The 13,802-nt window shown below is 40.7% G+C and overlaps 1 protein-coding gene across 2 annotated transcripts in view; it reads left to right on the top strand.

Moving 5' to 3' along the window:
* The window catches only part of EFHC1 (EF-hand domain containing 1), a 67,785-nt gene that overhangs the window by 31,563 nt on the left and 22,420 nt on the right, over positions 1 to 13,802 (top strand). For both annotated transcript variants that reach the window (XM_060110895.1, XM_060110894.1), the window contains 2 exons: positions 7,030 to 7,250; positions 12,784 to 12,924. In XM_060110895.1, the coding sequence (XP_059966878.1) occupies positions 7,030 to 7,250; positions 12,784 to 12,924 (362 nt within the window). The remainder of the gene's footprint in view (positions 1 to 7,029; positions 7,251 to 12,783; positions 12,925 to 13,802) is intronic.

The raw sequence follows: 13,802 nt of genomic DNA, 5'->3' as shown, positions 1-13,802 counted from the left end.
GGTGTTAAAGTGTCTGACTGACTCCCAGAGGCATTAATCCAAAGGATAATTTTTATTGAATTCAGTTAAACAAGGGTTAAATATCTGCTATGCGAACTATGTCATGTGCTAAGTGCTGTGCTATGGAGGATAAGATGAAAATGTAACTCCTAGACCTAGAATCCCTGTCCTTCAGTCACTTCTAGTGGCTGGGGAGACAAGTAATATAAATACTCAAAGCTCTTAAACAGTAACACAGGTACTCCAGATTATCTGATTGCTAACTAGTTATGTCATGTAGACAAAGCTCAGAAGAAGAGGTGTGAGCTAGAAAGCCTAAAGGCTTTGTGGGAGAGCTGGGAGTGGACCTAAACAATGGACCCTTACTAGAAAAAATCTAATGTATAGAAAGAAAATGATTCCAGAAGTAAGATCTGAGATATAAGAAGTGATAAATAAAGAAAATGGTAAAATGTAGGTAAATCTAAATAAACGTTGACTATACAAACTAAAGGAACAATGTTAAATTTGAGGGGCTTAAAACATATCAAGGTAAAATTAAAGTATATTACAGTAATGATATTGGAGCAGTGATAGGATTAAAAAACAACAAATTTTGAAAAATGTTTGGGTATTTTTATGGATTATTTATTTTTCTTGAAATAGAATTAACTTACAATACTATATTAGTTTCAGGTGTACAACACAGTGATCTGATACTTTTATACATTACAAAATGATCACCAGGATAATTCTAGTTATCATCTGTCATCACACAGAGTTATTACAGTATTATTATTATTGTTGTTATTTTCAGTGTTCCCCTGACAACTCTAATGCATAGCCAGGCTTTTTAAAAAATATTTATTTATTTATTTGGTTGTGGCCAGGTCTTAGTTGTGGCACGTGTGCTCCTTAGTTGTGGCTGGCGGGCTTCTTATTTGTGGCTCGCAGGCTCCTTAGTTGCTGCTCGCAGGCTCCTTAGTTGCCGCTCACTGGCTGCTTAGTTGCGCCACGTGGGCTCTTTAGTTGCGGCTTGCCAGCTCCTTGGTTGTGGAGTGCATGTGGGATCTAGTTCCCTGACCAGGGATCAAACCTGGGCCCTCTGCACTGGGAGCATGGCATCTTAACCACTGCACCACCAGGGAAGTCCCTACGGTATCATTGACTATATTCCCTATGCTGTATATTACACCCCCATGACTTATTTATTTTACAACTAAAGTTTGTACCTCTTAGTTTCCCTCATCAGTGACACTCATCATCTTACCCCACTCCCCTCTGAGAACCACCAGTTAGTTCTCTGTATCTATGAGTCTGTTTCTGTTTTGTTATGTTTATTCTTTTGTTTTACTTTTTTAGATTCCACATACAAGTGAAATGCAGTATTTGTCTTTCTCTGTCTGACTTATTTCACTTAGCATAATACCCTTTAGGTCCTTGTTGTCAAAAATGGCAAGATTTCATTCTTTTTTATCGTTGAGTAATATTGTGTGTGTGTGTGTGTGTGTGTGTGTGTGTGTATACAGCACTTTCTCATTATCCATTCATCTATCCATGGACATTTAGAGTGCTTCCATATCTTGGCTATTGTAAATAATGCTGTAGTGAACAGAGGGGTGCATAAATCTTTTTGAATTAGTGTTTTTTTTTCCCCAGAAAAATACCCAGAAGTGGAATTGGTGGATCACATGATAGTTCTGTTTTTAATTTTTTGAGGAATCTCCATACTGTTTTCCATAGTAGCTGCACTAATTTTACATTCCCACCAACAGTGCACAAGGGTTCCCTTTCCTCCACATCCTTGCCAACATTTGTTATTTGTTGTCATCTTGATAATAGCCATTCTGAGAGGTGTGATGTGATATCTCATTGTGGGTTTGATTTGTGTTTCTCTGTGATTAGTGATGTTGAGCATCTTTTCATGTGCCTGTTGGCTATCTGTATGTCTTCTTTGGAAAAATCTCTATTCAAGTCCTCAGACCATTTTTTTAATCAGGTGGGTTTTTTGTTTGATGTCGAGTTGTATGAGTTCTTTCTATATTTTGGATATTAAACCCCTTATCAGATGTATTATTTGCAAATAGCTTCTCCCATTCAGTAGGCTGCCTTTTTGTTTGGTTCTCAGTTTCCTTCACTGTGCAAAAGCTTTTTAGTTTGTTGTAGTCCCATTGGTTTATTTTTTCTTTTGTTTCCCTTGCCTGAGGAGACATATCCAAAAAAAAAATGTTGCTAAGACTGATGTCAAAGAATGTACTGCTTATGTATTCTAATAGGAGTTTTATGGTTTCAATTCTTAGGTTTAAATTTTAATTATATTTTGAGCTAATTTTTGTATATGGTGTGAGTAAGTAGTCCAGTTTGATTCTTTTAACGTGTGGCTGTCCAGTTTTCTCCACACCACTTATTGAAGAGTCTGTCTTTTCCCCATTGTGTATGCTTGCCTGATTTGTCATAGAGTAATTGACCATATAAGTGTGGGTTTCTTTCTGGGCTCTTTGTTCTGTTCCATTGATCTATGTGATCTATGTGCCAGTACCATACTGTTTTGATTATTGTAGGATTGTAGTATAGTTTGAAATTAGTGAGCATGGTACCTCCAGTTTTGTTTTTCTTTCTCAAGATTGTTTTGGCTATTCAGAGCCTTATGTGTTTCCATACAAATTTTAGAATTATTTGTTCTAGTTCTGTGGAAAATGCCATTGGTATTTTGATAGGGACTGCATTGAATCTGTAGACTACCTGAGGTAATATGTTTATTTTAACAATATTAATTCTTGCAATCCATGAGCACAGTGTACCTTTCCATTTGTTTGTGTTGTCTTCAGTTTCTCTCATCAGAGTCTTAACAGTTTTCTGAGTAAAAGTATTTTACCTCCTTGGTTAGATTTATTTCTAGGTATTTTATTCTTTTTGATGCAGTTGTAAATGGATTTGTTTTCTCTTTCTGTTAGTTCTTTGTTAGCGTATAGAATTGCAACAGATTTCTGTATATTTTGTATCTTAAGGCTTTACTGAATTCATTTATTAGTTCTAAATTTTATTGCGGCACCTTTAGGATTTTATATATATAGTATCATATCATCTGCAAACAGTAGCAGTTTTACTTTTTCCTTTCCAACTTGCATTCCTTTTATTTGTTTTTCTTGTCTGATCGCTATGGCTAGGACTTCCAGTACTATGGTGAATAAAATTGGAGTGAGTGGTCTTCCTTCTCTTGTTTCTAGTCTTCGACAAAATGCTCTCAGCTTTTTACTGTTGAGTGTGAAGTTAGCTGTGGGCTTGTCATGTATGGCCTATATTAAGTTGAGGAAAGTTCCCTCTCTGCCCACTTTGTTGAGAGATTTTATCATACATGGATGCTGAGTTTCACCAAAAGCTTTTTTTGCACCTATTGAGATGATCATATGATTTTTATCCTTCAATTTGTTAATCACATTGATTGATTTGTGGGTTTTGAACCATCCTTGCACCCCTGGGATAACTCCTACTTGATCATATTGTATTATGCTTTTAACATAGTGTTGTATCCTGTTTGCTAATATTTTTGAGGGTTTTTGAATCTATGTTCATCAGTGATATTGGCCTACAATTTTCTTTTCTTGTGGTGCCTTTGTCTGGTTTTGGTATCAAGTTGATGCTGGCCTCATGGAATGAGTTCAGAAGCATTTCTCCTCCTTCAATTTTTTGGAATACTTTAGAAGGTTAGGTGTTAACTCTTCTTTAAATGTTTAATAGAATTCACCTGTGAAGCCCTCTGGTCCTAGACTTTTGTTTTTTAGGGTTATTTGATTACTGATTCAATTTCATTACTAATAATCAGCCTATTCATATTTTCTATATCCTCCTGATTCAGTCTTAGAAGATGGTGTGTTTTTAGGAATTTATCCATTTCTTCTAGGTTGTCCATTTTGCTGACATGTAATTGTTCATACTAATCTCTTACGATTCTTTGTATTCCTGTGGTGTCAGTTGTAACTTCTCTTTCATTTTTGATTTTATTTATTTGGATCCTCTCTCATTTTTTAGTTGATGAATCTGGCTAAAGTTTTATAATTTTGTTTATCTTTTCAAAGAAACACCTCTTAGTTTCATTCATCTTTTCTGTTGTTTTTTTTTAGTCTCTATTTCATTTATTTCCTCTCTGATCTTTATTATTTCTTTCCTTCTACTCACTTTGGATTCTGCTTATTCTTCTTTTTCTACTTCCTTTAAGTGTAAGGTTAGATTGAGATTTTTTATTTCCTGAGGTAGGCTTATATTGCTATACACTTTCTTTTTAGAACTGCTTTTGCTGTGTCGCATAGCATTTTGTATCATTGTGTTTCCATTTTCATTTGTCTCCGGGTATTTTTTATTTCCTCTTTGATTTCTTCAGTGACTGATTGGTTGTTTCGTACTATATTGTTTAGCCTCCATACGTTTGTGTTTCTTACAGTGTTTTTTCTTTTTTTAATTGAAGTATAGTTGATTTACAATGTTGTGTTAATTTCTATACAGCAAAGTGGTTCAGTTATACGTATATATACATACATATACACACACACACACATTCTTTTTTTTTTTTTTTTTTTTTTTGCGGTACACGGGCCTCTCACTGTTGTGGCCTCTCCCGTTGCACAGCACAGGCTCCGGGCGTGCAGGCTCAGCGGCCATGGCTCACGGGCCTAGCCGCTCCGTGGCATGTGGGATCTTCCCAGACCGGGGCACGAACCCGTGTCCCCTGCATCGGCAGGCAGACTCTCAACCACCGCACCACCAGGGAAGCCCACACACATTCTTTTTATGTTCTTTTCCATTATGGTTTATCACAGGATGTTGAATATTGTTCCCTGTGCTGTACAGTAGAAACTTGTTGTTTATCCATTCTATATATCATAGTTTACATCTGCTAACCCCAAACTCTGAATCCATCCCTCCCCCACCCCACCCCTGACAACCACAAATCTGTTCTCTGTCTTTGAGTCTGTTTCTATTTTGTAGATAGGTTCATTTGTGTCATATTTTAGATTCCACATATAAGTGATATCATATGATATTTGTCTTTCTCCTTCTGACTTCACTAGTAAGGTAATCTCAAGGTCTACAGTTTTTTTTTTTTCCTTGTAGTTGATTTCTAGTCTCATGGTGTTGTGGTTGGAGAAGATGCTTCATCTGATTTCAGTCTTCTTAAATTTACTGAGACTTGTTTTGTGGCCTAGCATGTGATCTGTCCTGGAGAATGTTCCATGTGCACTTGAAAAGAATGTATTCTGCTGCTTTGGGATGGAATGTTCTATATATTTCTATTAAGTTCATCTGGTCTAATGTCATTTAAGGCCAGTGTTTCCTTTTTGATTTTCTGTCTGGATGATCTGTCCATTGATGTAACTGGAGTGTTAAAGTCCCCTTCTATTGTTGTGTTACCATCAGTTTCTCCTTTTGTTTGTTAATATTTGCCTTATGTACTTAGGTGCTTCTATGTTGGCTGTATAGATATTTACAATTATTATATCTTCTTGGATTGATCCCTTTATCATTATGTAATGCCCTTTTTTGTCTCTTTTTACAGCCTTTGTTTTAAAGTCTACTTGGTGTGATATAAATATTGGTACCCCAGCTTTCTTTTCATTTTCATTTGCATGGAATACCCTTTCTCATCCTCTCACTTTCAGTCTGTCTGTCTTAGGTCTGAAGTGAGTCTCTTGTAAGCAGCATGTAGATGGATCTTGTTTTTTTATTCATTCAGCCCCTCTGTGTCTTTTGATTGGAGCATTTAGTCCACTTACATTTAAAGTAATAATTATTGGAGAATTCTCTGGCAGTCCAGTGGCTGGGACTCTGTGTTTTCACTGTCAAGGGCCTGGGTTTGTTCCCTGGTCAGGGAACTGGGATCCTACAAGCCACATGGTGTGGCCAAAAAAAGAAAACAATGCCACAGAGTCATGAGCTGTGTCCTCCACTGCCCATCACTTCCTGGGGTAACTCAGAGAGCTCTAGTAGGGTTGGGCACTAGACACTGGGAGAAGGAACCCTTGGTCTATAGGGCATTTAAGATGCATGATTGGGAAGCAGCCAACCCTTTTCTTTTGGCAAATCAAGGGCTGGAGTGTTAGGTTTTCTGAATGCTGTAGCAGAACCTTAGCCTCCTTCCTTATTTTCTTAGCAATTATCAATTAGGATAGTACCAACCCCCCTCTTATGCCCCCTGTCATCAGAGTTCTGGGGCCAGGCTTTGTGGTTCCAGCTACAAAGTGTGGCACCTCACTAGAACTGACTGATGATCTTATGGTTTCCATGGAGGCCAAGTTGCAGGGAATCAGTCTTAAACAATCAATACCTAGTTTTCATAAGAGAGTGTGACAAATTAGATTTATTCCAAAATTGGAAGGTTGATTCTACATTTGAAAATCTGTTGATTCCCCAGATGAATGGATTACCAGAACCATTGTGCCGACTATCCCTGCCTCTTGGCACAGGATTAGATCAGACTGCCCTCATAGCAGTGACCACAATTGAAATGAAACCATGTTTTGTGTGTTTAGAGTCTGTGGCCCCGAATAGAATGTTTTTTCCATCAAGGCAGGAATTTTATCCATACTGTTAATTGTTATAATCTCTGTATTCAGCAGTGCACCTGGTACACGGTATATGTGGTCACTAATAATTTGTTAGATGAATGGATAAATGGGTGGGTGGTTGAAGTAAATGACTTGCACCGCCCACCCTGGATCCAATACTCTGTCTTTATAGAAGGACATTTATTCTTTTCTCTTGTAATGATTCCTTGTAAGCGTTAATTCTACTAAGATTGGTGACCTCTAGGGATAGTTCAAGCCGAATATGGGAGAGAGACTTTACAGAAACAATCTGGGTTATTATTTATGTGTCCTGTTCGCAGATGGAAATACTCAGCCCTGTGTTCTGCCGGGAGTGTGGAGGAGTCCCTGACCCTCGGTCAGAGCTGAAGCCTGCACTCCCTCTGGTTCTCAGGAATGCCTGGCTGCTGTGTGTCAGTCTTTCTTTCCATCCTCATTCCTTTTCTTTCCTCTCCCTGCTGTCTTTTGTTAGAGAACTTCCCTCGGTGTGTGCTGGAAATCTCAGACAAGGAGGTGTTGGAATGGTATACTGCCAAAGACTTCATTGTTGGGAAGCCACTCACTATACTTGGGAGAACTTTCTTCATTTATGATTGTGATCCATTTACTCGGCAGTATTACAAAGAAAAATTTGGAATCTCCGATTTACCACGCATTGATGTGAGCAAAAAGGAACCACCTCCTGTGAAACAGGTAACAGGACACTGGTTCTGAGGTTAGAGAGAGAGTTTATCTTCTGATGCATTAATAGAAGTTTAAGGAAAAGGATAAAAAAGGCTCTTATGTGAATACCCCCCCCAAAAAATGGACAAAGCATGTGAAATAGAGCAGTTCACAAAAGAAGAACTACAAATGGCTAATGAACATACGGAAAGACCCTCAACTGATAATCAAACAAAGAGAAATGAAAATAATGAGGTTTAGGATCTATTTGATTTAAAAAGACTCACAATATCCAGTGTTTGCCCTGGTGTGATGCAGTAGGCATTTCGTGTCCTGTTAATAGGCGAACCAATGAGAAAAACTTTTCCGAGGGGCAGTTAGTCTCATTTTAACTTTTTCAAAATAAAATATCACGTATCTCTTGACCCAGAAAATCTGGTTTGGGGATTATAAATAGATATGTGTGAGGATGTGTAGTGTAGCATTACTTATAATAAAGTGTAAGGACATTGGCAGAATAAATTATAGTATATCCATCCATATAATTAGAGGACTATAAGACTTGTTAAAAAAAAGAGGGAGTCTTTGCATATTAACATGAGAAAATGTCCATAACATTTTTAAGGGATTGTGAATACATGACATGGCACTATTTTTGTAGATTACTGTATACAACATCTGCTTATATTACTGAGAAAAAGACCCGGAGGAATGTTTCCCCGGACTATTAACAGTGGTTAGTTCACCGTGGGAAGGGGAGGGAGGGAGGGAAGTGGGAGATGACCAGGGAGCTTGCTTTCTTTCTATACTATGTGGTTTTAATTTCGCTTTTTTTTTTTTTTTTTTTTGGCCATGCCACGTGGCTTACGGGATCTTAGTTCCCTGACCAGGGCTTGAACCCATGTCCCCTGCAGTGGAAGCGTGGAGTCCTAACCACTGGACCACCAGGGAGTTCCCTTAATTTCAGTTTTTATACCAAGCCTTGTGTTACTTTAATAATTTAAAAACCTTTTGATTGAAAAAAAGACATCTTTTCAAATTCCAGACCCCTAAGGCATTTCATTTTTTCTTGCCTATTTATCAAACCCTTTTACTTAAAAAGTGATTGGGAGCAAAACAAAAACTGATTCACTGAAGATGTTGGAAGACGGTGTTCTTTAATTGCAACATCACTCTCCTTATAATCACGCAGAACCCCAAAATTCAGTTCTGTACACCTCAGAGTCCACTCTGAGACTAAGTTCATGGTGTCTTTAATGCACCAAAATAGTAATTTAATAAACTTGAACCTTCAGAGTGGCTCAGCCACATATTTTAGAGTTTGAAATGACAATTGCATGTTTTCAGAATTACACATTACACAGCAGATTCAACAAGCATCTGAAGTATTAAGGCCCACAGTGTCGTAGACCAAAACACTGGTGCTTGTTGTACCTATTTGGAGCAGGAACAACTCAAACAACCTCTTTGTTGCCCATGTATAAAATAGAGTGTTAGCACCTGTGACCCATCTTTATTTTGCCAGCGTGTGTATAAAATAATGTCCGTGGGCTCTTTTCTTTTTGGAAGACACTACTGGAAGGATGGAATGATTGAATTCCTCTAGCCTGGGCCCCTGCCTCCCCCGCATCTGCTGCCCATGCTGCTTGCACTTAGCCTCCAATTCTACTGAATAGGTAGTTCTGCATCCGGTTTTATTCCCCTGGACTTTTGCTAATGCTCTTTCTCCTGCTTGAACCACTTCTCCATCATTTCTCTACACGGCTTTTTCTTACCTCTCACAACTCAGTGTAGGCTTTCTCTCTTCCAAGAAGGCTTCTCTGAAGTCCCAGGCAGGGCTCGCCCCGCATCGTCTGTGTTCCTGGGATACTCTGTGCCTCCCTCCACTAGCACTTATCGTATTAGAACATCTATTTATGAATTTTTCTATGAGACTAAGTTCCTTGACAGCAGGACCACTGTTCATCTTTGTGCTCCTAGCACCTAACACGGTGCCTGGCAACTAGGAGGTATGTGGTATGTTTCCTGGATAGACTGAAGAAGACTGCCTAGGCAGTACGTATTTGTTCCCCTCAAAGGCAAGTGATATCTTAGGCAAGGCTTTTAGAACCAACATCTCATAAAAACAATTACAAAGAAGGATTTGATTTTGGTGCTAGGCATTCCTGGGGCAATAAAACTTCCAGAAGGGAGTGTGGGTGATGATAATACCTCTTGCTGTCAGTTTTTCCTCTGATAGAACTCCTTACCCATGAATGTGCTCATGTATTAAGAATTACAGTAAAACCCATGTCCCTATGCCCCCGTTTTGGGGGCAGCATTTGATGCAGTCTACAGGAAAAATACCATGTGAACAGGTCTAGATTTTGATCAACCAAACTACTCCACCACTTGAGTTTATAGATAAGTATTGTGTGAGATCGCTGTCCAGGCATCACAAGGAAAAGTACAAGGGTGATCCTGTTAAATGTCAAACATTCTCATAAGGAGTAGTCTCACCTAACCAGGAAGTAGGATGGGGAGGGCTTGTAGCACACTGGTGCACTTTTCCTAGTGGACGGCTTTGATCTGTCTTTTGAGCTGATAAAAGCTTTGAGTCCTAGAATAGCCCTGCTCTCCATCCTCATTACTATTACCTTTCCACCCCCCAAACTTGTTTTCTAAAGAAAGAAAGGGAGGGAAGACTTGGCTAGAGAGCAGAGAGAACGGGAGAAGCACTATAGATTTTGGTTTGTTTTGCCCTGTCTCAGTCATTCTGTATAATACAATGAATTCTCCATCCTTACATACGGCACATTAATTGTAGTGTTTGGTCAGTTTATTTTCTCTATAATAAATAACTCTGCTACAAATAAATCCTCTCTGCCTGTCCATGAAAGTCTGTTGGAAATGAGTAGGAATGCTCCACTTAACCAAGCAGCAAATACCTTTTAGCTCTCCTCAATCATTACCTCTCAGTCATCTAAACTCTACACAGTATAGTTGGAACACAGGGATGAGAGCCGTAGCAGGTTCTAGAGGGACCAAGCTGGAGTCAAGCTGAGGGGCAGGGACAGAGGTGGGTATGCAGTGCGTATATTTAATTCGAGAATCCGACACCCAGGTCAGGCTGCTCTGCCAGATCAGGAGTAAGTCCACATGGATCCAGAAGCCAAATGTGCTGGATCCATCTGGAGACATGCTAGCAGGGAGGAGGAAGAAGCCAGGACCAGGAGAGCTCATCGGCCGTGGAGCTGGCCTCTGAAGGCAGCATCTGAAGGATGAGGGACTCTAGGACTTTGTGTGTGCGTGCATAATGAAGAAAGCCTGGGCAGAAACTCTGGAAGGTGGGTCATACGAACAGGAGTGTCTAGGCGTGATAATGTCCACAGTCAGAGGAATGGTTCTAGTTTAGAACAGGACCCAGGCGGTAGCTTGGAGCATGAAAAGCATGGTGCCAGGACCACAGGCACAGGGGCTGATATTTAGAGAAGGTCTTTATTCCAAGCAGAGGAAATGAGATGCAACTTGGGAAAAATAGGTAGAAGCCTGTTAAAACAAAAGGAATTTGAGAGGAAGGTGCTCAGAAACTTACCTCCCTATTTTAAAACTCCTTAACCTCCCCCCACACCCCCCAACCAGGCTGCGCTCACAGTGTATTGATACTAGACTCCACCACTGTGCATTTCCGCCCACCTCCAGAGTAAGTCAGAGCTTAGCATGCAGTGTCTCACCCAAAGTCCCTCTGTCCATGGCAACCGTGTATATTCACTGAGTAGTGGTTTTGCGTTTGGAGCAAATTAAGTCATCATCCATCTACTGGATCCATTAGTCATATTCCAGCCATGAAGATCACATTAACTATAGCCCAGGAAGTGGGTGAAGGATCAGTGTTCTAAGCACCCCACCTTGGACGAACATAGCAGAGTCCCTGGTTTCTGAGGGAGTCCCCTGTTGCAGATAGAGCAGGGCTCATATAGACTAATTTGTTAAAGTCCCTGAATACAGTATATTAAAAGATTTGGGGAGGGTATCTACAAGTAAAAGCATGGTACAAGCTAGTTTGCTGAGAAAGCATAGCAGAAAGGAGTCAGAGAAAAAGAACTCAGCTGCAGTCTGCCTAGCATTGATGAGAGGGAGGAAAGCAACCTCTGAACTACTTAAGTTTTATTATTATTATTATTATTACTTTAATTTATCTATTTATTTATTTTTATTTGTGGCTGTGTTGGGTCTTCGTTTCTGTGCGTGGGCTTTCTCTAGTTGCGGCAAGCGGGGGCCACTCTTCATCGCGGTGCGCAGGCCTCTCACTATCGCGGCCTCTCTTGTTGTGGAACACAGGCTCCAGACGCGCAGGCTCAGTAGTTGTGGCTCACGGGCCTAATTGCTCCATGGCATGGGGGATCTTCCCAGACCAGGGCTCGAACCCGTGTCCCCTGCACTGGCAGGCAGATTCTCAACCACTGCGCCACCAGGGAAGCCCTCTACTTAAGTTTTTAGACAAACAAATCTTAGCATCCTATAGCGGTGCTTTCAGCCCTTCATGGAACCTAAATGAAAAACATAAGTTCATCCTAAACTTTCACACTCACCAAATAACCTTTGCATCTGGAATTTAGTTCCATGAGTTTGCTCCTTCACTAAGAAAGGGGAATCCTGTGTGGACAGGGGGGTGTGAGTTCTCAGGGAAGTATGGCTATCAGTCTCTTAGGCAAAAATGAAGAAATAAAAATAGGAACTTCCCTGGTGGTGCAGTGGTTAAGAATTGCCTGCCAATGCAGGGGACACATGTTCGAGCTCTGGTCCGGGAAGGTCCCACATGCCGCGGAGCAACTAAGCCCGTGCGCCACAACTACTGAGCCCGAGCCACAACTGCTGAAGCCCATGCGCCCAGAGCCCATGCTTCACAATAAAGAGAAGCCACTGCAATGAGAAGCCTGTGCACCGCAACGAAGAGTAGCCCCCGCTCGCTGCGACTAGAGAAAGCCCGCACGCAGCAACAAAGACCCAACGCAGCCAAAAATAAATAAATAAAATTAAAAATAAAAAAAAAGAAATTAAAATATTAGAAATACGGAGGTAAATCGGAAGTAAGTAGCATGAACCAAGTCCTGACACCCCCACCCTACCCCCACCTCCGACACACACACGTGCCCACTTTGGGTGAATTGAGAAAACAGTTTCCAGATCTGCCAGGCTGAGACCCACACCCCAGACAAAGAGGTCACAGACAGACCCATGGGCTTCACCGTGCTGGAGGGCCACAGGGGCCAGGATTAGGGCTGGGAGCAGGGCCAGGTTCTGCTTTGGCAGTAAGGGGTCAGTGGACATCTGTGATAGATTAAATCCAGCCCTGAGGGTTACTTTGTAGCATCATCAGTCACTTGTATGAGCAGTGATCATGGTGTAAAATCTATAAAGAGGAATGGAGTATGTGATATGTTATTTTTTCTGATTACATTTGTATATGTAGAAATTGCTTTTAAATAAATGTTTTCTAGATTTTAAAAAGAAACTTACAGTTACCTTTAATTTTTAGAACAAGGAGCATCTGCTTTATTTCTTGCTTCCTGTGTTTCTTCAGGAATTACCTCCCTATAATGGTTATGGACTAGTTGAAGACTCTGCTCAGAATTGCTTTGCGCTCATTCCAAAAGCTCCCAAAAAAGATGTTATTAAAATGCTGATGAATGAGAACAAGGTGCTTCGTTATTTGGCTGCACTGGTGAGGACAATTTTTTTTTTAATTTACTTTATTTTTGGCTGTGCTGGGTCTTCGCCACTGCACACGGGCCCTCTCTAGTTGTGACCAGGGGCCACTCTTCGTTGTGGTGCGCAGGCCTCTGCTGTGGAGCACAGGTTCTAGGTGCACGGGCTTCAGCAGTTGTGGCACACGGGCTCAGTAGTTGTGGCTCACAGGCTCCGGAACGCAGGCTCAGTACCTGCGGCGCATGGGTCCAGCCGCTCCGCAGCACGCGGGATCCTCCTGGACCAGGGCCCGAACCCACGTCCCCCGCACCGGCAGGCAGACTCCCAACCACTGCACCACCAGGGAAGCCCCAAGGACAATTTTTATATCCTAAGATTCTGTTCTGTCTCAGTACTGTGCACAGTTGTCCGTTTTGTCTGTAAGCTCTAGAGTAACAGCTGTCAGAGTTATGTGTTTATTTAAACAACCATTGGCTCCAACCTTCAGGCAGGTTGGATAGTATTAAGTATGGTGCCCCTGAACCAAGACCTAGCTCAAGTGCTATCTGCCCTCACAATCTTCCTTAAATCATTAATCTCTCTATCCCTCAAATTTTGACAGGCATTTTGGCCTTTTTTATTAAGCAATTATGAAAGCCTGACTTACACTCAAATTATCTATTTGTGTGCCTTTCCAGTGAATTGTGATTTTCTTGAGGGTAAGGACCATGTCTTACTAATTTTTATCACTGGTGATATCTAGCTTGATGTATTTTATATTCATTAAATGTAACAAATGGAATCATACTAATTTAATAGATGTGAACTTTGAGAGGTCATGTGGCTAGTGGCTAAGAGGTTTGGAAACAGACATAAATTCAAATCCTGAGTGTCCCACTCACTGGCTGAATTACC

Source organism: Mesoplodon densirostris, chromosome 10 (genome assembly GCF_025265405.1).
Source record: "Mesoplodon densirostris isolate mMesDen1 chromosome 10, mMesDen1 primary haplotype, whole genome shotgun sequence".
Classification (NCBI taxonomy): Eukaryota; Metazoa; Chordata; class Mammalia; order Artiodactyla; family Ziphiidae; genus Mesoplodon; species Mesoplodon densirostris.
This window is presented reverse-complemented; position numbering and strand designations above follow the sequence as displayed.